The sequence below is a fragment of the Euwallacea similis genome, chromosome 20 (assembly GCF_039881205.1).
Source record: "Euwallacea similis isolate ESF13 chromosome 20, ESF131.1, whole genome shotgun sequence".
Taxonomy (NCBI): domain Eukaryota; kingdom Metazoa; phylum Arthropoda; class Insecta; order Coleoptera; family Curculionidae; genus Euwallacea; species Euwallacea similis.
Genome location: NC_089628.1, coordinates 2,920,765 through 2,940,869, shown reverse-complemented (window position 1 = coordinate 2,940,869; position 20,105 = coordinate 2,920,765). Strand labels below are relative to the sequence as shown.

The 20,105-nt window shown below is 41.0% G+C and overlaps 3 protein-coding genes across 12 annotated transcripts in view; 2 read left to right on the top strand and 1 right to left on the bottom strand.

Annotated features, from left to right (window-relative positions):
- PDZ-GEF (PDZ domain-containing guanine nucleotide exchange factor) overlaps positions 1-10,638 on the top strand; it is a 28,177-nt gene extending 17,539 nt beyond the window's left edge. For 3 of the 10 annotated variants that reach the window (XM_066400421.1, XM_066400420.1, XM_066400419.1), the window contains 15 exons: positions 2,412-2,510; positions 2,853-3,068; positions 3,123-3,336; positions 3,396-4,361; positions 4,614-4,818; positions 4,877-5,571; positions 5,942-6,153; positions 6,209-6,455; positions 6,504-6,797; positions 6,992-7,129; positions 7,210-7,386; positions 7,812-7,940; positions 8,176-8,262; positions 8,952-9,086; positions 9,154-9,307. In XM_066400421.1, coding sequence (XP_066256518.1) covers positions 2,463-2,510; positions 2,853-3,068; positions 3,123-3,336; positions 3,396-4,361; positions 4,614-4,818; positions 4,877-5,571; positions 5,942-6,153; positions 6,209-6,455; positions 6,504-6,797; positions 6,992-7,129; positions 7,210-7,386; positions 7,812-7,940; positions 8,176-8,262; positions 8,952-9,086; positions 9,154-9,212 — 3,822 coding nt within the window. In that variant the 5' untranslated portion in view covers positions 2,412-2,462 and the 3' untranslated portion in view covers positions 9,213-9,307. The other 7 variants (XM_066400417.1, XM_066400422.1, XM_066400414.1 and 4 more) reach the window with 7 other exon arrangements.
- The window catches only part of eIF6 (eukaryotic translation initiation factor 6), a 91,707-nt gene that overhangs the window by 67,116 nt on the left and 4,486 nt on the right, over positions 1-20,105 (bottom strand). The gene's annotated exons all lie outside the window — the stretch shown is intronic.
- On the top strand, positions 11,366-20,074 carry syd (JNK-interacting protein syd). The gene is made up of 21 exons (XM_066400435.1): positions 11,366-11,604; positions 11,717-12,233; positions 12,295-12,525; positions 12,571-12,784; positions 12,846-12,882; positions 12,945-12,980; positions 13,382-13,399; positions 14,019-14,076; positions 14,129-14,245; positions 14,299-14,458; positions 14,511-14,754; positions 16,806-16,861; positions 16,913-17,314; positions 17,365-17,778; positions 17,833-17,963; positions 18,013-18,265; positions 18,321-18,456; positions 18,516-18,683; positions 18,781-18,903; positions 18,969-19,100; positions 19,534-20,074. The coding sequence occupies exons 2-21, from the start codon at positions 11,719-11,721 to the stop codon at positions 19,638-19,640; spliced, it is 3,552 nt and encodes a 1,183-aa protein (XP_066256532.1). The 5' UTR covers positions 11,366-11,604; positions 11,717-11,718; the 3' UTR covers positions 19,641-20,074.

The window sequence follows — 20,105 nt, the reverse complement described above, 5'->3', positions numbered from 1 at the left end:
TTGTAATTTTTCGTTATCCATCAAACCGGAAATGGTTCCTTTTTAATACATAAAATCATTTTTGCCGTGCGTACCGAGAATATGCTTCAGTACTTCCACAATCGCTTCGCTGCGCGCACCTCGGCATCACGGTACCACTGCTATTTTTAATTGCTCTTCAAGCAAGAATACTGCAATTATTACCAGAGATTATGGCGTTTTTTTTTGTTTTTTGATAAAGCGCATAGTTTTGCAAGTGATGGTGTTTTCACTAAGTTTTACTAGTGAAAGTGCGTCTTCGTCGTTAACGGCCACTTCGTGGTAGTTGTGCCTGTGAGGATTCTTCGATATTCCATAAAGAAAGAGATAAATAACGCTCATTTGTATGTGGGTCACATTTTTCTTATCAGAGAAAGGAAGCTTATGACATGTCGCGTAGGCGCCCTAAGAGCCTGTAGGCGCCATTATACTTTAAAGCATTTTCCCTTTCTATTAAGCATGTCTTCCTCGATATGAGATTGGTGGCAACGTCGCGCTTAGTTTTTGTTTTTAAGAGCGAACGTCAAAATTTGAAAGGAATACAGGGTAATGTGTAGTTGGCGGGCAACATTACAAGATGTATTTAAATGAATCATTCATGGAGGTGCTCCAGTACATGCAATTTAAGCCCACTAAAGCGGAATATTGTTAATGTAGAGCCCTCCAATACCCTCCAATACCCTCCAATTTGTGCCTTTAAATCGGGAAAGTGGCAATGCTAATCGTAGCTTTTGCTTTTTTGTTAAGACTGACATCAGTTTATATCAACAAAGGGTTTATTGCAGTTACCTTGAGATTCCCACTTGATACCTCCCTGCTCTTTTTCTAAGGATTCGTTTTGATGTAACGACTTTCTTGAAGTTTGAACTATAATAAAATCAGTAGCGTAGCTTACATAAGAAATAATTAAGATTTTTCTCAGACACTTACTACTGAACGTTAAAAGTAAAATTTGTCAAATCCCTTGGTGATACAGCCCTGCTTTTGTACCTGTAAATTATCATTTTTTCATTCATATAGAAGTCTTGCAAGGAGTTTTTGCACTTCTAAGGGTTTTTTTGCGTTCGCCATTTGGAGGTTTGTCAAGATTTTTACATCATTTTTTTTTATTGAGAAGCATTTTTAGAGACCATTAAAACTTATGCCAGGCGTTTCTATGCATTTTGCCGTCTCTCACCATCGCCCCGTGTACTTTTTCTAGTCTGTGGAATGCCCTTATCGTACCAGAAGCTTCTATCGCCGCCAAACCGACATTAGCGGCCCCTTTATCACTGCTAACCAAACAGAGGCTGTTTACTTCCAGAACTTTTTGTTATTTGATAACACGTGTGAAAACTAATAATAATTTATGGTACCTGACGCGGTTAACCTTTATCGACCGTTGTGCATTGAGGGCCCTTATGACGTTGTGCAGCAGCCCATGTTCACATATGCTAAGCAATTAGATTCAAGTTGCTCTTGTCCTTGTAACATTGGTATTGTCTCGTTATACACAGGATGTATTGCCATTCCATTCCATAAACAGACGCTTTCGTAGGAAGAGAAAAATAATTTATTGCTCGGGACGACCAATGACGACACATTACTGATTAATTTAAGTTATGCTGTGACTACCATGAGGTTCTGAATTTCAAGTGAAAAATGTTGAAACACGCTCTTAGAACTTGTTACGATTTGGACCTTAAACCGGGAATGCGCAAAAGAGTGTCTTTAGGCGATTTATCAGTGCGACGCAAATCAGCAACATACGAGAACGTTCAGATCTTAAAGAAGTATTTGAGACGCCGAAACTCTGTGTCATGGCCGAATTTTGTTTGTTTGGAGGTGGAGGATGTATCAGAGGTATTTAGCTCTTTTTGCAATAGTAATGTGAAAGTAGAAATGCGCAGAATCAGAAAGAAATTTGAATTAGCCTGAATGATCGTAATTTTCAGAATTTTTTAATTATCAGGCATTTAAAAAAAATCCCCATTTTACCATTAAAATTTTCATTTACTGCCACTGTCCTTATTGACTTATGACAAGCTTATGTTAACGCTTCTTAACGTATATACGTTTTTTTTTCACTATATGCCTTTAAATGGAGAGAAAAGATATAACGTATGTGAGATCTGCATGCAGATTCTACTTTACTACTTAGCTTTTTTATTCGTATAACTTCATATGATAAACAAAAATGGGTGTATGATGATGATGAGTACGTGGCTCTGAGACGTTTTAACAGCACTGGTACAGTGGTATCAAATGAGAATTTTAATAGTAAAAATGATAATTTTTCTTATGCAGTGTACCATAAATTCGCTCTAACCACTAGGATGTTGAAAACTATTAGATTATACTGATACTGTATTTTGAATTGATGTGCTCCGTTCACCGTTTTTTTTGTTTTCCAGATCGACTATCCCGACGTAGACCAAGGTAGAAGAGCGCAAAATTCTCCTCTAATGGAACACCAACAGCATAGGCCCATCAACATTATGTTCGATGACGCTGTAAGTATCATCGTATTTGATGAATTATTTCATAAGGAAAAGCGCCATTTCAATAATCCGCGCCATAGAATTAATTCATCAAAGCCATCCAGCAACCGACCAGAATGCGTAACCACCATCATTGACGTCAAAACTAAAAGTGCTAATTTTCCTTGTTTATACTATAGTTGGCAATAGCGCAAATGAATTAAGTACATGTTTTGCTGATCGTTTAATTACCCAATTTCAGGAGATTACCGAATACCTTAATTATTAAATTCACTCAGAAACGTTGAAATGTTAGTTTTAGTTGGTTGCATTGTATTCTACATTTTGCGGCAATTTTACCTTCGAATTTTGCAGTATGGAGGCCACCCTCACAACAACATCCCCAGACCCAGCTTGTACCATAAATGCTCCAGGGGTTCTCATTCCTCGGATACTTCCTCAGCTTACAGCGGTAGCGATACCATGGCCTCAAACCATTCCGAGCTCGATGGAGACGAACCTGATCTGTCTGGTTTGGTTGAGAGCATCGTGGATAGTGACGAAGAGGATGATTTGGCAGAGAGCATGGATGTATGAAAATGAAGCAATTTTTATCTCTTAAAGTAACATTGTGTTTTTTTGCAGAGTTTGGCTGTGAGAGATAGAGTAAGAGACTGTTTAGAAAAGGAGCCATCAGAGAGGACTGAGGACGACATTGAAGCTTTACTGGAGTTTACGCAGCATCTCAAGGCTTTCACCAACATGACTCTGGCGGTGCGGAGGGCGCTTTGCGCCGTTATGGTTTTTGCTGTTGTGGAAAAGGCTGGCACCATTGTCATGAACGATGGGGAGGAATTAGGTAAGATTGAATGAAAGTTATTTAAAAGAACGTTTTACTACCTATATTCTTTAATTCAGATTCCTGGTCTGTGCTCGTGAACGGCTGCGTAGAAGTAGTAATCTCAGGCGAAGAGAATCAAACTCTGTCCATGGGTGACGCTTTTGGCATCCTTCCCACCATGGACAAGCTCTACCACAAAGGACTGATGATCACTAAGTGCGACGATTGCCAGTTTGTTTGTATAACTCAGTCGGACTATTACCGGATCCTTCATCAAGGCGAAGAAAATACCCGTAGACACGAGGAAGACGGCAACTTGGTGTTGGTGACCGAGTTGAGAGGATCAGCTGAGTCTGGATCTAATAGGCGCGGTCACGTAGTGATCAGAGCTACTCCTCAACGACTCTCTCACCAACTAATCGAAGAGAACTCTCTCACCGATCCCACTTATGTCGAAGATTTTTTGCTGACTCACAGAGTATTCACTCCAAGCCCTTTGTGCATTGCCAATCAGCTGTTGGAATGGTTCAAAGACCCAGAAGTTCGAGATCGTGTCACAAGAGTGGTGCTCCTGTGGGTCAACAACCATTTTACTGACTTCGAGACTGATCCCGACATGATCGAGTTCCTTGAAAACTTCGAGCAAGGTCTGGAAGACGAGCACATGGCCGGGCAATTGCGACTGTTAAACATCGCTTGTGCTGCCAAGGCGCGTATCAGGAACGTGGTGCTGGCTAGGCCCAATAGGGACGAACCTCTGGCTTTTCAAGTGTTGGGAGGTTTTGAAAGGAACTTTGGGATATTCATTTCGAAGGTGGATAAGAGGTCGAAGGCTGAGGAAGTGGGGCTGAAGCGGGGAGATCAGATCCTGGAAGTGAACGGACAGAGCTTCGAGCACGTTTCCCACGCGAGGGCTTTGGAAATTCTAAAGGGAACTACGCACTTGAGCATCACAATCAAGTCAAATTTGCTGCATTTCAAGGAGATGCTGAACACGCCCGATAATTCACCTAGGCCAAGGAGCAGGAAGATTTCAGAAATTGGTACGCAAAGGGTTTGATATAAATGCAGGTTACTTGCTACTAGTTGAGCCTAGTGCGCCCTTGAATTTTATTGCTCTTTAGAATAACATTTTGCTATTGAGGAGAGGATTGTAGATTAATTTGCGGCTATAAGGCAGAGACGCACCTTCTATATATTTTTCAATTAAATTCTTCAATATCTTTGAGATTTCGGTCTATATAACAATTCTTAATTGTACATTTTCTGACTTTTCAATTTGTTTATATTTTCAGCTAAAATCCAACACGACCCTCGAGCCAGGTTGTCAACCGTCGAGGGAAATATTCTCCTGGGCCACACCACCCCGTGCTCCGAACCTGTAACCATCAACAGCCCACAAAAGGAAGGCAAAAAGCCCATGTTCTCCACCATGGGGCCCAAAAGACGTCTTCAGAAGGCCCTTATGAAAATGAATATTCTCCCTAAAAACATCATTAAGTATGTTATTTTATTCAGAATTTAACGCTCAATCTTTGACGATTTTGTCACATCACAGTATCGGCACTGACCAAGTAGACAATTTCAACCCACCTTCGAACTTGACCACAAACATTTACCAATCCCAGAGCAATCCGGACTTGATGTCCATTTGCTACGACGACCTGCGCTGCACCGACTATCCAGAGCATGTGCTCAAGGTCTACAAACCGGACCAGAGCTACAAATACTTGTTGATTCACAAGGAAACCACCGCCCATGAAGTGGTGATGTTGGCTCTGCAGGAATTCGGAATGACCGACCCCAGTTCCAACTTTAGTTTGTGTGAAGTATCTGTCACAGACACGCAAACGATCAAGCAAAGACGACTACCCGATCAGCTGCAAAACTTGGCGGAGCGTATAGGGCTGAGCAGCCGTTATTACTTGAAAACAAACGGCATTACCGAGACTTTAGTACCTGACGAATTGGCTCCGGAATTGGTGCGCGAAAGTGCGGTGCACTTTTTGCAACTGAACGCCGTAGAAGTGGCCATTCAGCTCACTCTGCAAGATTTTAGTATATTTAGGCAGATCGAACCGACAGAATACATAGACGACTTGTTTCGATTGAAGTCGAAATATGGCACTCCCATGCTGGAGAAGTTCGAGCATTTGGTGAATAAAGAGATGTTTTGGGTGGTGAGCGAGGTGTGCTGCGAGCAGAATCCAGTGCGGAGGATGAAGATTATAAAACAATTCATTAAAGTTGCAAGTAAGTTCATTTTAAAATTATGTTAAAATTCTAAATAAAATGGTCGACATTGGTCCAATATTGTGTGAAATCAAGGAAAACAAGTGGTAACTGCTAAAACAAGTAATTTTACCGATTTTAATTTGATATGAGTTTTTTGGTGACGCAAGTTTGTATTGTTCCGTAAACGCCTCGTAGATGTTGTCCTCTTCGGTGCGTGACATTGTCGCTCAGATTAGTCAAGTTGTATTAAGATAAAAGAGAAGCGTGGTGTTGTCATTTACTAAATAATTTTGCTGATATTCCAACATCTCATTAAGGCAAATCATGCAGATTGAAAATATATACGTTTATCTATTACATATGTCTCATCTGAAAATGTTCTTTAAAGGACAATGCAAAGAGTGCAAAAACTTCAACTCGATGTTTGCCATTTTGAGCGGCCTGGGACACGGAGCTGTCACTAGACTGAGGCAAACGTGGGACAAACTGCCCGGCAAGTACCAAAGGATATTCAACGATCTGCAGCAGCTAATGGATCCCTCTAGGAACATGAGCAAATATCGACAGTTGGTCAGTGCCGAGCAAACGCAACCTCCCATTGTAAGATTTACCAATTTGAAACAATGATTGTGTACAATCTTATTGCTTGAAACAGATACCTTTTTACCCGGTGGTAAAGAAGGATCTCACCTTCATACACGACGGAAACGATTCGCACGTGGAAGGTCTAGTCAACTTCGAGAAGCTGCGCATGATTGCCAAGGAGGTACGCTCGCTGAGCAACATGTGCAGTAGCCCCTACGATTTGTTAACCATGCTCGAATTGGGCGGGCAACCTGCTAGTAATGCCATGGTGGCACTTAATCAGATGACCACGGCGTCTTCCCAATACCACACACAAGGTACTCAAAGTTTTATTGGTATTCAGTTTCCTCATATATTTTTTCTAGGTCAAGCCACAGTGAAGCGACGGAAAAAGTCCACAGCCGCCCCAAATCCCAAGAAAATGTTCGAGGAATCTCAAATGGTGCGTCGGGTTAAAGCATATCTGAATAATCTCCACGTGGAAACGGACGAGAAGAAATTGCATGAAATGTCGGTTGAATGCGAGGGAAGTGGGGCTACCGCAGGGGGATTTTCGGGTCCGGGTAGCCAAAGGGGAAAAAGGCATCCGTCGCCAGCCCCCTCTACCACTAGCAGTACAAGTAGCGCTAGCGACGAGAGGAAACCAACTGCTAAGTTCGGTAAGTTGGAGCTATTGCTCGCTAGGAGGCTGATGCAATTAGAATATAAAAAAATCAGCATTTCAACTTGTAAATCAAACCCAAATGGGGTAATGAAGTTGGACTGGTGGTTAACCTAAAACTTTGTGCCTTTGCGTGATTAACCAAGCACATCATGGCGCTCAACTAACAACACAAAAATCGCAATAAATCAGGTTCGGCCTCGCCGCAAGCCGTCCGAAAGCTGCTGGCGCTGTCCGAGCCCGCGAAAGCGAGACCCCATCAGCCTAGGCAACCCGGTATACCGATTACCCAGCCCAGTTCGGCCGTCCGGAGAGCGCCCAGCGCGACAGGTAACCAAATCATTCATTAGCCACGTTCACTAAGTTCAAATCCCAGGAATTTGATTATTAAAATAGAGCATTTCTTGCAGGTAGTTATTCGAGTTACGGGTCGCACAGCTCCAGCAGTTCAGGGGCGGGCGGAAGGGCGATGCACGAGCGCTCCCACTCGGATACGCCCACACCGCTGCCCTCAGTCGCTCTGTCGGCCGAGAGCAGCAGCGTCACGTCGTTGAGCAACTTGCCATTGAGGAAAACGCTCACGTCCGGTAAGTGGGTACAGCTTCGGGATTTTTGAGCTGTTTGTTATCTGTCCCTGTCTTATACTGCGTATCTCTATCACTTTGCGAATGTCGTAAAACTAATTTTTTTTTAAATTTTAATTAAGAGTTTTTGAAATGTATTAACTTTAATAAATTTTTTAGTCAATGAAATGGCAACCTCGCGCTTAGCATTTAGTTTCGAAGATGGTCGTTAAGCTACAAATCCTCACGTGTCATTAGGCGTAGAGTGGTAAATTATGTGCTAAGTGTTAAGCAGAAAGTGCGAGGTTTGATTGGCATCAGGATATTTTTTTTAACTAATCATGTTTTCCACATTTTCTTCCCAACACGTTATTTTACGACATTCCCATAACTTTCCGGCTGTCGTCTCGCACCGTGTAGACTATGGTGGCATGTTTCTTTCTCTCCAGGTTCGGTCACGTCTTCCGATTCGGGGCACAGCACCATTAGCCAGGTTACGACCGGTTCGGCGGGTGACTATCACCCGTACCAGACTCGCTGTCCCAGTCCCTCAAGGCATTCGACAGTATTGCCAGCAGGTATGTTTGTATGCCCGCTTTCAACCATCTCTAATCTAAAGGTTTCCGCTTTTTTCCCTCTGGTTTTTCCTTATTTTTTCGGTGGGTTTGCGTGTGCTTGATGTGAGGGGAAATGGGGGGTAAAAATTCCAAGACTGTATGAATATCCCCTTGAGTCCTTTTAAGTCTAATCCTATTCCCGTGGAGGTGAAGAGTCCCACGAAAATAAGTGTTTGTTGTTTGTCGATGGTGATAGGCTGGTGTCCCGTGCGTCCCGGTTCTATACCGCCTTGTCCTCAAGCTGTGGCAGTGTTGCCCCCTTTACCTCATGCTTTGCGCAATGGTAAGTTTTCGTATGAGCTCAGACAACGCTTGTAGCTCTCGAAAAGTACACTATATTGGCATGAGCACGAACAAATTATCGAATGCTTTATGTAGCTTTTAGTCTCTCCAGCACTTGCTTCTCATTGTTTCTTACTTATAGTAATTCCCATATATATGTTATGTGTAGCAGACAGTAAAAAATCGAAGTTATGTGCAGTTTTAGGCATTTGTAATAGTAAAGTTATATTGGGGGAGGTAGTTGCTTTAGTTGTTACCGAGACTGATTTTCCAGATTTGTCGATTTAACATGTCACCCTTATGTTGGTCTTCTTTTACCAGTTTACACGTAATCTTTAGTGTAATGTTATCGCTAAGCACCATTACTTGCATTCATGCCTAATTACGTCAAAGTGACGAATGTAGATTATCGTGCGTTAGCCAAGTTTTCAAAAAATGTACAAAAACTGACAGTGTGAAATGAATTAACATAGGTATGATATACGTGCATTAAGCATTGTTACTCGTTGATAATTTCGTATTGTAACAAGAGGTACTTCTGAATCGTGTAGAGATAGATATAGACAAAGATATACTAGAAAGGGCCTCAATAAGGTGTCTAGATAGTCTTGATCATAACACGTCATTATTGTATTCACAGTCTTATTCACAAAAATCCAATTAAATGACGTTTTCTTAAAAACATTCCAGGTGCCAACAGACGACAACCCCCTTCGTACAGCGTGGCTGCCCACATGGCCCGGCTGCACAGGTTAGGGAGGGCGCATTCTCATGAGGGAGTGACTCAAGGTTACCATTTCCACACCGATCCGGATATCGACCAAGGTGGGTGTCTTTAAGAGGATTTTTTCACATCAAAATACTTTCAACTGACTGAAATCGTCATCTGTAGGTGACTACGACTTGACAGACCTCTCCCTCGAATCTGACACTGTAATTATAATGGTGTAATGTACGATTGACCGCACAAAACGGACGTTTACACAGACTTCTGCACCAGCTTTCGCACCGTAAAAGCTCGTTTGCACAGTTGATTTAATTAATTTTTCCTCACAGATGACGAAGACACCCAAGTGTCAGCAGTATAATAAATGATGCACTCATCCGGATCCTCACATAGTGTTTTTCAACATAACCGAGGGTACTGGGAGGCGTTCCTCCCTGAATCGAGTAGTACCTGATAATATATTAAGCATTTACTCTTTCTAGTATAAAGTTGACTATTATTTATGTTGTAATCTTTTGAAAGGTGTACATAATCGGTTATTTATATGATGTGGCGAGGAGTGGAATCTCCCTGTAGATTCCAGAGATGTACATTTTTTGTTACTTCAGTTGCCTTTATTGATCAGTATTTTTTCTTATGGAGTGAAGCTTAATGAGTGCATGAAGTTTGGTTTATTTAACAAAATACCTGTCAATTCATATAAAACTACACTCTCACATAAAACTGTAAGGTTGAATGTTGTAGGTATTGCCATATTGGTGATAAAGCGAGAGTGCTTTTATATATAATTGTTTGCCGAGACGTCAATATTTTTATTGCAATTTCTGAGCTTGATGTGATGATAGATAGAACTGAGATGATGGCACATATTTTTCATTCCTTATTAGCGTAAAAATATTCGCACTAACATAATATTACATAAGGTAAGATGTTCAGGAACTTTGTACCACTCTTTTTCAATTATCAACTATCCACAAACTATTCATTCCAAGTGTATAGGACGATATTAATAACGTTATTATATGTGCTGTAATCATACTTATTACATATCCTAAAATGGCTCTTTGACTACAGCAGAATTTATTTATTTACTATTTTTTACATTTCTGCTCAAATGAACTTTTTAAGACATAATCCCTGTGGAAGTGGCAATGCTATTCGAGTACACAACCCACGAGCGTATTGTTGGTTGTCTAACAAAATTCCGAATTTCGCACACGGCATTACCACACATTGCAAAATTCTATCTTCCTGATGAAGTATATTTGATTTGAAGTTTTTCAGTATTTCCCGTGAACTTGACTTAGTCCATAGTATCTCTTATTAGGGGTGTTGCTTTCGAACCGATTGAGTTGCAATCTTTATACTTAGGTTAATGTGATCGAACTAGTCTCGCTCATTATAATTTTTTGTCTTTGCGTCCCAGGGCGATAACGGCTTTAACGACTGATGCACCATAGAGTATGTATGAGATGTTAAATCCGTTTTGACGTTTTGGATTTATTCTCAAATGATATTATGTATTATTATTTTAAAAGAAATGTGTAATATATGTACAAATTTATTTCCCCATCTCTGTATTTAATGACTATTATGCAGATGTCATTTTATTATGCGAAATATCATTTTAAATAAATTATTATGAGTATATTATGTTGTGTGATTTATTTGGCTGAATGTCGCAGTCCTTCAACCCTGAACGAAATAAATTCATTACAAATCCAAGCTGCTGGGCTACTGATTTTTAGCACGATAATCCGTTGGAAACTACAGAACTCTATGCGAAATAAAGAAGTTATTTTGTGTAACGATGCATAGATGGCGTCACATTAATTTTATTGTTGAAATGATAAAACATAAGAAACTTCAATCTCTCAATTTGCCATCTGTGTTGCCACCCTTATCGGCGATAAAAATCACTATCGGAAAGTAATTAAAAAAATATGTTTTTGTGATTTTCGAAGAGTTATATTATATTTAAAACTTTTAGAACATAGAACATGATGTTTCATATTCTAAGCTAAAACTCTAATTGCAACATCGGACCGAAACTGAGAATCATCCGAACCCGTGTTGGATAAAAACTTAATATTCCATGAAACTAGCAACAACGTACTGGCGTCAGAAATCCGTTTTAGGTTGACAAATTTCCACGTTCTTCGCCAGTGAAAGTTTCAATATCGACATTTTTGATACAGTAAAACAATGAAAATATTCCTTTAAATAATTCCAAAAAAATAAATTTGAGCCAGTAAATTTCCGAAATGGTTTGTAAAATATTTAAAAATCGAACTACTCCGCGATGTTGCCAAAAAATACTTCAAAAACAATAACCCTCAAAGGCCTTGACGTATGGAGACAAAGCAGCTGCGCAAAAAAAAAATGGCTACTAATGACAACTTGACAAAAACAGTGGGTGGTGGATCCACAGAAATAACACAGCCCAACACATTTACCCTTTCTCAGGCCAAATACCGCCCCACAACCAACAGCAATGCTTAGGTCTATTCGTGAAACGATTCTTCACTACGCCTAGAGCAAATTACTAGCAATTACCTTTAAATTATGCAGATTTCCAAGGCTTTTCCCTTGTAACAAAAACTTGCTCACAGATAGGTAAGCAAACCCTTTAAATATTAATCAAAGGTAAATATGTTCGTAAAATTTAAGTCTTCGAAATATTAGTAGATTACAGCATTGTCAAATTATATTCTATTTGTTGCAGAAGCAATGGATATGTCCAGCTCGGCTGGCAGTATGAACATGAGCATGGGTGCTGAAGTGGTGTATGGCACTCATGAAGATTCACATGTGGTTATGTCTGAAAAGGTGCAGTCACTAGCTGGGAGCATTTATCAAGAGTTTGAACGAATGATAGCCCAATATGATGAAGATGTAGTAAAAACTTTAATGCCCTTGTTGGTAAACGTTCTTGAATGCTTAGACTCAGCTTATCAGCAAAATCAAGAACAAGACGTTGAACTTGAGCTTCTCAGAGAGGATAATGAACAATTGGTGACCCAATATGAGCGGGAAAAGGGGGCTAGAAAGACTGCTGAACAGAAATTATTGGAGTATGAAGATGCAGCTGAAGGTGAAAGAAAGGAGCTAACTTCTCGATTAGAGGCTCTGGAATCGATTGTCAGGATGTTAGAATTGAAACATAAGAATTCTCTGGAGCATGCTAGTAGGTTGGAGGAGAGAGAGGCTGAGCTTAAAAAGGAGTATGCAAAGCTGCATGAAAGGTAAGTTTATCATTTATCCTTGAATTGTAAAACAAATTATGACCAATGCAATGCTTTATAGATACACCGAACTATTCAAAACCCATGTAGATTACATGGAAAGAACCAAATTGCTCCACTCAGGCCAGCAACTAGTCAATGATCGAGCAGAAGCTGGCCGGCAACACAGCAACAGACTGAACATTGAGAGGAGTTCAGGTCCAATTTCCTTTGGTTTCACCAGCTTAGAAAATGCTGAGAATGTAGACAGTATTCCATCTTCTCCCATAAGTAGTACACATTCATCCCCCAGGTAAGAGGTAATTAATTTACATTCAGTAGTTTAATGGGCCTTCAGCTTGCATAGTGAAATGGACAATATGGACAAACCTCCAGTATTAAAAGTAGAAAGGGCTCAAGAAACTGACTCTATTAATTTGGAGAATAAAAGTGTGGTAACGTCACCAGTGAGCCCCCCCAGTTCACAATCCAATAACAACACTGGTGGGAAGTTACACACAACAAAAGAGCAGAGAAGTGGCAATACCCTCTACCAGGAACTGAGTTTCCAGGTAAGCAATTAGCTGAAGTCAATTTTTGGAAAATCAATTTTTATTTGTTGTATTAATAAAGGATGCAGATGGAGATGAAGATGGAGGTGACATAACTGGTAAGTTGCTCTATATATACGGAAATATGTTTTCTTATATAAATAATCACTATTCTTTCTAGGTGGTTGGGTGCATCCTGGCGAATATGCATCTTCAGGTAAGTGTTTCTGAGATAAATGCTCATGAGTGTAAAAACCTCACAACAGCCAAAGAGGTATTTTTCACCCAGTTGTGTTATATTTGTGGTTTTTATGCTTATGAGAAGCCGCTATAAACGGAAAAGCTTCAGGGATGTGTTCAGTTTTGCCTTTGGGAGTCAAGTCTTTGGCAGTCTTGACAGCACCACCATTCGAAAGCTTAGAGTCTATAAGTTTATTTTCCTAAAGAGGTAAACTGATTCCAAACCATTAGGATTCTGCAAGTAACTTTGCTGTAGCAAAACTCTAAAACCCTGACTCTCGAGGATACCAAACACGCCCATATTTTACCTTTTGATTACCAAACTAACTTGTCTTGTTTCATGCTTGGACTAAAAAATTTGCATCTGGATTCTTACAGTGAATGACAATTTCTATGGTAAGTTCATTATTGAATGCCCATTTGTACATAGTTCATTGCTACTTCCAGTTTCTGGATGATGGTGCAAATTCCCAGTTTGCATTAAGAAAAGTACTCTGAAATCTCCTAATTTCCGTTGAAACTTCGTTCAAATTGATTTATGCACAACCATTACTGTGTTGGTTGACCAAAAAGATTCAAATTTGAATAATTTAGAACTTTTTCACCTCTGTAAGTAAATACATATGTTGATTTCTTTCACGTCATATGGTACTTTCGGTATCGTTGACACTTAAAATTTAGAGGGTGCAGAAATACTGCCATTGTCCCGTCTCTGTCTACCTTGACGTGCAAGACAATGTAAAGAGAGAAAGGCACTTCAGTTTAAATATTTTTAGTTTACCACCAATGAAATGCAGCCCAGCCGTGAATACGTCATTTTGGCGGGTTTCGTGGGAAATATGAAATTTACAATTTAGTTTTTCTACATAATTTATGATAAATTTTTATATGGGCCCTGTTCCAAGAGTTCGATGTTGTCTTCTCTTGTGGGACAATGCAGTAGAGTGGGATTTAGCTGCTCTCCACCCTCAGAATCATTGTTTGTATTCATTTTATCAAAAACCATATTTTTCAGGCATGGGCAAAGAAGTAGAAAACCTCATCATGGAAAACAATGAGCTGCTCGCAATGAAGTAACGTAAATTCTCACTCAAAAATATAACTCAAACAACTGACAACTTTCAGAAATGCTCTAAACGTCGTCAAAGACGACCTCATAGTCAAGGTGGACGAGCTGACTGGAGAAATCGACATGCTGCGAGAGGAGATCTTGTCTTTGAACGTGTCCCGGACAAAATTAAGGTTGGTGAGGGGACTGTTAGGTTAAAGCGTATGAAAATACGGAATTTCCATAGGGAACGCATAAGTGAACTGGAGGAGGACGTAAAACGAATAAAAGAAGCCAACGAAGCCAAACAGGAGGCCGATGATGAAGCCGATGTTCCACTATCTCAGCGAAAGAGGTTTACCAGGGCCGAGATGGCTCGAGTGCTTATGGAACGAAATCAGTACAAGGTCGGTTTTATGGTTCCTTTGTAATCTTTCATTTCATCTATTAATTTTTTAGGAGAGTTTCATGGAGCTGCAAGAGGCAGTGCGCTGGACCCAAATGCTGCGAGCATCAACGGAACCCAACCTGGACAAACACGGCAACCGCAGTATCTGGAAATTCTTCCAGAAACTGTTCAGCAGTGGGGAGCGAGTGCAGACCTCGCCAGTGCCCCATTTAAAGTACCAGACTGCCACCAATCAAGTCACGCCTGGTTTGAAGGCCCTACCCCGGATTCAAGATAGGGGCGACATAGAAATTGGTACGGAATTGTAATTTTTTCAGTAATCGTGTCCGTTATTGGGGAGTTGAATGCGACTGTGATAGTAATCTATTCAATTTAATTCCAAGCTATCAATGTGCTGTTGACTTTAATGTTAAGCTAGTGATAATCCATCGTTTCTGTAGAGGCTAGTTTCTAGTTAAAGTTGACGGCACATTGATAATTTGGATCTTAGGGCCATTTGCGGGCTTGTGTTATTGGGTGGGGAGAAATTGCTGTTTAGTTATTGCATTAATACCAAAGTTTCGGTTTCGTGCTAAGTAGCGTTAATTACTGTTGCCTTTTTATCGTTAACAAATGCTTTTAGTAATTTGTTTGCAGAGGAATGTTTTAGTTACTTATTTTTCACGTTAATATCAGTTTGTAAAATTATATCAGCGACCACACGATGGTCTTACTGAACCGTTTATGAAAGCTTTGTGCACACTTTTGGCCCTAAAATAGCGGTACCCAAAGTGTAGGCGCTAAATTCAAATCGAACATCAATTGTGCTTCCTCAGGAATTTAATAATTTGGCCGATAACTATATGCCCCTTGTCCGCGAGAATGCCACATCACGATAATGATAAAATGGCGAAGGCGCTAGGCGCTGCACTACTAAAACTTAATTCGTTAGATTAAACAATTTTCGATTTAATCGCGATCATAGTCTGAGTGTAAACTTGGGGAAATTTAACATCGAAGTAAGGTTTAGAATGCAATGTAAATACAGTAATTGGGGGATCGTTGGACTGGCCCCTTCACCATTTCTTCGCAGATTAGATTGTGATTTTTAAAGTATATCGTAGGTATACAGTTTTATGTGATATATTTATATAATGGATTAGGGCGCCTTCCCTATTTCCTCAGGTTGAATAATGTGATTTTTAAGGGTAATCACCAATTGTCGCATTAAAAACCGAAGTTAAACCCTCCAACGCTCAGTGCTAATGATCGCTAACCCCCCTGCTTGAGTCTTCAGTGACTATGTCTATAGTGCTGTGTGCTTCTGTTGCTCATTTAAAAGGTAATCCCTCTCTTATGACGGTGATTCCTTTTCAGGTAGACACGATCTTTTCCTAAGCCAATTTTACCGCACCCGTAGATTTCTAGTTTTTCTGGTGCTCGTCCCTATATTGGGAGTTTTTGGCAAAGAGATGCTCGACAAGGCATTTGTGTCTGTAATAAGTGCCCTGTTGAGTTTTGTGTGGGGGCTATAAGGTTGAAGTATACTGAGATTTGCTCAATAAAATTTTTAGGCTATACAGGAGGTTCCGATTAGGGCAGACTGTGAATAATTGTGATAACATTATGTGGTTGGTGTTCTGAAGTCAAATTACCGCCAACGGCATACGAATTATTGTTGAGATTAATGGACTATTCTTGTTGATTCTGATTATTTTTGATTCGATTAAGGCATTGCGGTGGGATAATGGTTATGCTAATTATGAAGTAGATTTAACTATAGTTTTTTTGAGAGCATAGTCACCACATCACTAGAACAAGCTGTATAGGATCAATGCTGGCATAAACGTAGTCAATATAGCAAAAAGTTGCCCTTGACTGTAGACAACCCACCATACACATCAACACAGAAACCGCCATATTGACGATTGGCTACGTTTATTTCGGAAATGTTCAGTCTTTTTGCGGTTTTTGGTGGGCAGAAAGTGAACGGAGATTCGCGTTTGTTTTAAAATATACAGGGTCACCCAAAAAGCTCTGTTGTATTGGTTGTTCTTCCATATGACCGTAGTATCGTTACCATTGATTTGTGCCATATTTATAAGCATTTAATTTTACCTGTGAGACCTGTGTGATGCTGATCCCTAGCCAGTAGTTTTGTTAATGTTACGTTTAATATATTTCGTTAATTTTCATAGTCCTTTTATTTCATTTTCTGTGTCTTTACACTCTGACAATTTCAGTTCCAAGGCTTGTTTTCGGCTATATTAGACCTTTATATAAAGCCATTGTGTTTAAGTAGTGTTGGATTATGTAAGTAGCTGCTTTAGTCGGTTCGATCAGTCATACAGGTTTTCATTTTGTAGGTTCTGACAAGTATGCAGCCCGTAAGGCTCTAGAAAGGAGAGAGCAGTACCGACAGGTAATCGAGACCTCAAAATTGTTTAATTCTCTTTCTATAGCCACGAAACAGGTTAGAGCCCACGTAAGGAAAGATGACGGCCGTCTGCACGCCTATGGCTGGAGCCTTCCAGGCAAAGTTACTCCTTCAGGCAACATAGTTAAACAGACCAGCAGTGTCCCAGTCCCGGTTCCCGTTTACTGCAGGCCTCTAGTGGAGACTACATCAAACATGCGCATTTGGTGCGCCGCTGGAGTGAACCTGATGGGCGGATACACCAAAGATGGCGGCCTGATGGTGGGTGGGAGCGTCTTTTATTCGGACGGTCCAAAAATCCCACAATCCAAGTCTGAAACTCAAGTCCAGTCCCTAGAAAAGGAGTTGGATAATTGCAAGGAGGCCGCTCTTCTGGAGACCAAGCTCTCCTCGACTGTGTGGATAGTTACTACCACGCAGCAGGCCAGTATTGTGACTGTAAGGAAAGAGACTGCTACTTGGATTAAGGCTTAAACGGGTTTTTTCAGGTGATCGATGCTAATAATCCCGCAGAGTTGATCAATAGCTTTGGAGTGTGTTCGGCGCAGGTATTGTGCATTGCCAGTATTCCAGGCGCTAGTCCTAGTGATTATATCGACACACCCGTTGATATGCCAGTGGAAGAGGGTGTCGAACCCCCTAAGGAACCGAGCTCTCCTTCCAAATCAAGCGATGGCTCTGCTTCGAAGCAAACCACTCGAAGCCAGGAAGAAAGCGAAGAGGCAGCTTTGCTGGGCAAAATTATGTTTGTGCCAAAAGACGAAACTGCCGTTAACAAGAAAGACAAATACAGAATCAGTGAGCAGCCTGAGGAGGCACCTCAGCCCGAAGAGGCTAAAGAGCAGTCGCCTCCCACCGAAAATGAGGCTGAGGAGAGTCCTTCCGCGAGCGTAAACCAAGAGGTATGTAGCACCTGAACTTCTTCAATAACAAGGAAATTAAACGGTTCTTTCCAGGTCATGTCAAGCGTCCTGGCAACCATGTGGCTGGGAGACGAACAGGGCAACGTGTACGTCCATTCCTCAGTAGCCAATTGGTCTCAACGCTTGCAAAGCGTTAAGCTAAAAGACGCAGTGATTAGTATAGTGTAAGTGCGTTCTAACACCCTTCAATCTCCATGTAACTAGCTGTTCCAGTCACATCAACGGTCGAGTTATGGTGGCCCTGGCCAACGCCCAAGTCGCCGTTTTCAAGCGAACCGATGAAGGGGAATGGGACCTGTCGCAATACCACATAGTGCAAATCGGCCTACCGCACCAATCCGTCAGGCAGCTCGCAGTGGTGGGCGATAAGGTGTGGTGCGGCTACAGGAACAAGATACACGTGCTGCAACCTCGAGAGCTCAAAATCTGTCACACCTTAGAAGCCCATCCCAGGAGAGAGAGCCCTGTAAGGCCCATTTTAACAGCGAAAAAACAGCGAGTATTAAAAAATGTATGTTTAGGTCCGACAAATGGCTTGGCTGGGTGACGGAGTGTGGGTCTCCATTCGTCTGGACTCCACATTGAGACTGTACCACGCCTACACTTATCAGCACCTTCAGGACGTGGACATCGAGCCATACGTTAGTAAAATGTTAGGTAAGCACCCACAGCTTAGTGAGTGACAATTAGAGTAATTTGTGAGCTTTTTCACGCAGGTACTGGTAAATTAGGTTTTTCTCTAGTCCGTATTACCAGTCTGCTGATCTCCTCAAATCGGCTGTGGATTGGCACCAGTAACGGGGTCATCATTTCCGTACCGTTGAGCGATGCAGGCAGCAGCATGGGAGCGGTGATACCGAGGAGCTCTAGCGTTCCAGGGATAAGTAAGTGTAGAAGAAACGTGACTTAGTGGCTTTATTGATCATTTTACTGCGATGTTGTAATTAATCTATCAAGCCTTTAATCACTATCTTTTCCTAGGTGTACGCGCACCGCCTCTGCGTGGAAGCGACATTCCCTATTGCACTATGGCTCACGCTCAACTCAGTTTCCACGGCCATAGAGACAATGTTAAGTTTTTCGTGGCGGTACCTGGCCATGGAGGTGAAAAATCCGCGTCTAAAACCACGTCGTGCCCTCTTAAAAGCCCCAAATTTGTATTCTTGTAGGTGTCAGCGCCGCTTCCACTCCATCAGAAGCGATGGCTGCTTCGGTGACTTCGGTAGGAAGTACCCAGAAGCAGCAGCCGAACTGCATGCTGGTAATTTCTGGAGGAGAAGGATACGTTGATTTTAGAGTCGGTGAGTGTTCAGTTAAGCGCCTTTCTGGTGTCACCTGCAAGCATGCAAGTAGGAAAACTGTAGAACGCATAGGGATTCCTAGGTGATTAAGCCAAATTTAACACCAACTTTTCTTCCAAATTAATTTCTTAAAAGCGGGAGTTTTGGGTGGTTTTTTTGGTCTCTCCACTTCAAATTTTGCTGTAAATACTGCTGATATTGTCAAAGACGGAGGATAACAAACCGTCGAATTTGCAGAAGACGATTGCGAACCGAGAGACGGAGCTTCACATCTATTGATTTGGCAAGTTAGTAACGATCCTGGGAATCCCATGGGGTAGGTGTGCATTATTCCTTTTTTCCCTCAAGTCGCGCCTTAGCTACAATAGACCATTGCACCCTTAGCGTTATGATTAACCATAAAGCTTTAACGCAACTTAAAAATTGCTTTTAGGTGATGAAATGGAGGACAGTATGATCAGCGACGCTGCAGTATTAGCCGAGCACAATAATCAGGGAGATCTAAGTCATTTGATTGTCTGGCAGGTATCCATGAATTAGTACTCGAATTGTTATTTGTGAAACGTTTTCAATTCATCATATTCACTGCAGTTTCCAGCTTGAACCAATAAAGCCAAATTAATGCATGTTACCAGTGACGTTTCAGTGTAGATTGCTAAAGCGACTTTTCCAATAATTCAGTCCCTTAATTTTGTGATATGAACGAAATCATGCTTAAAGCGAGGTTTTTATTTATTTAGGCAAATGATGTTCATAGGATCCTATTTATGCTGGTTTTAGTTCAATTTGACTTCAGTCAGTGTGTAAATTTTGTTGACCAACATTGTATATTAATCCAGTGAAATTTATATATTATGGAATAGACCTTTGTTTGTATAGGTGTCCTAGGCAAAGTGCTTTTATCTCTGTATTGTACTATTTAAATTTAATATTGTGCTTATGTTATTTAAACAGAAATATACTATTATGAAAGACTCAGTCTCAGTTAACAAATCCTTAGGCATT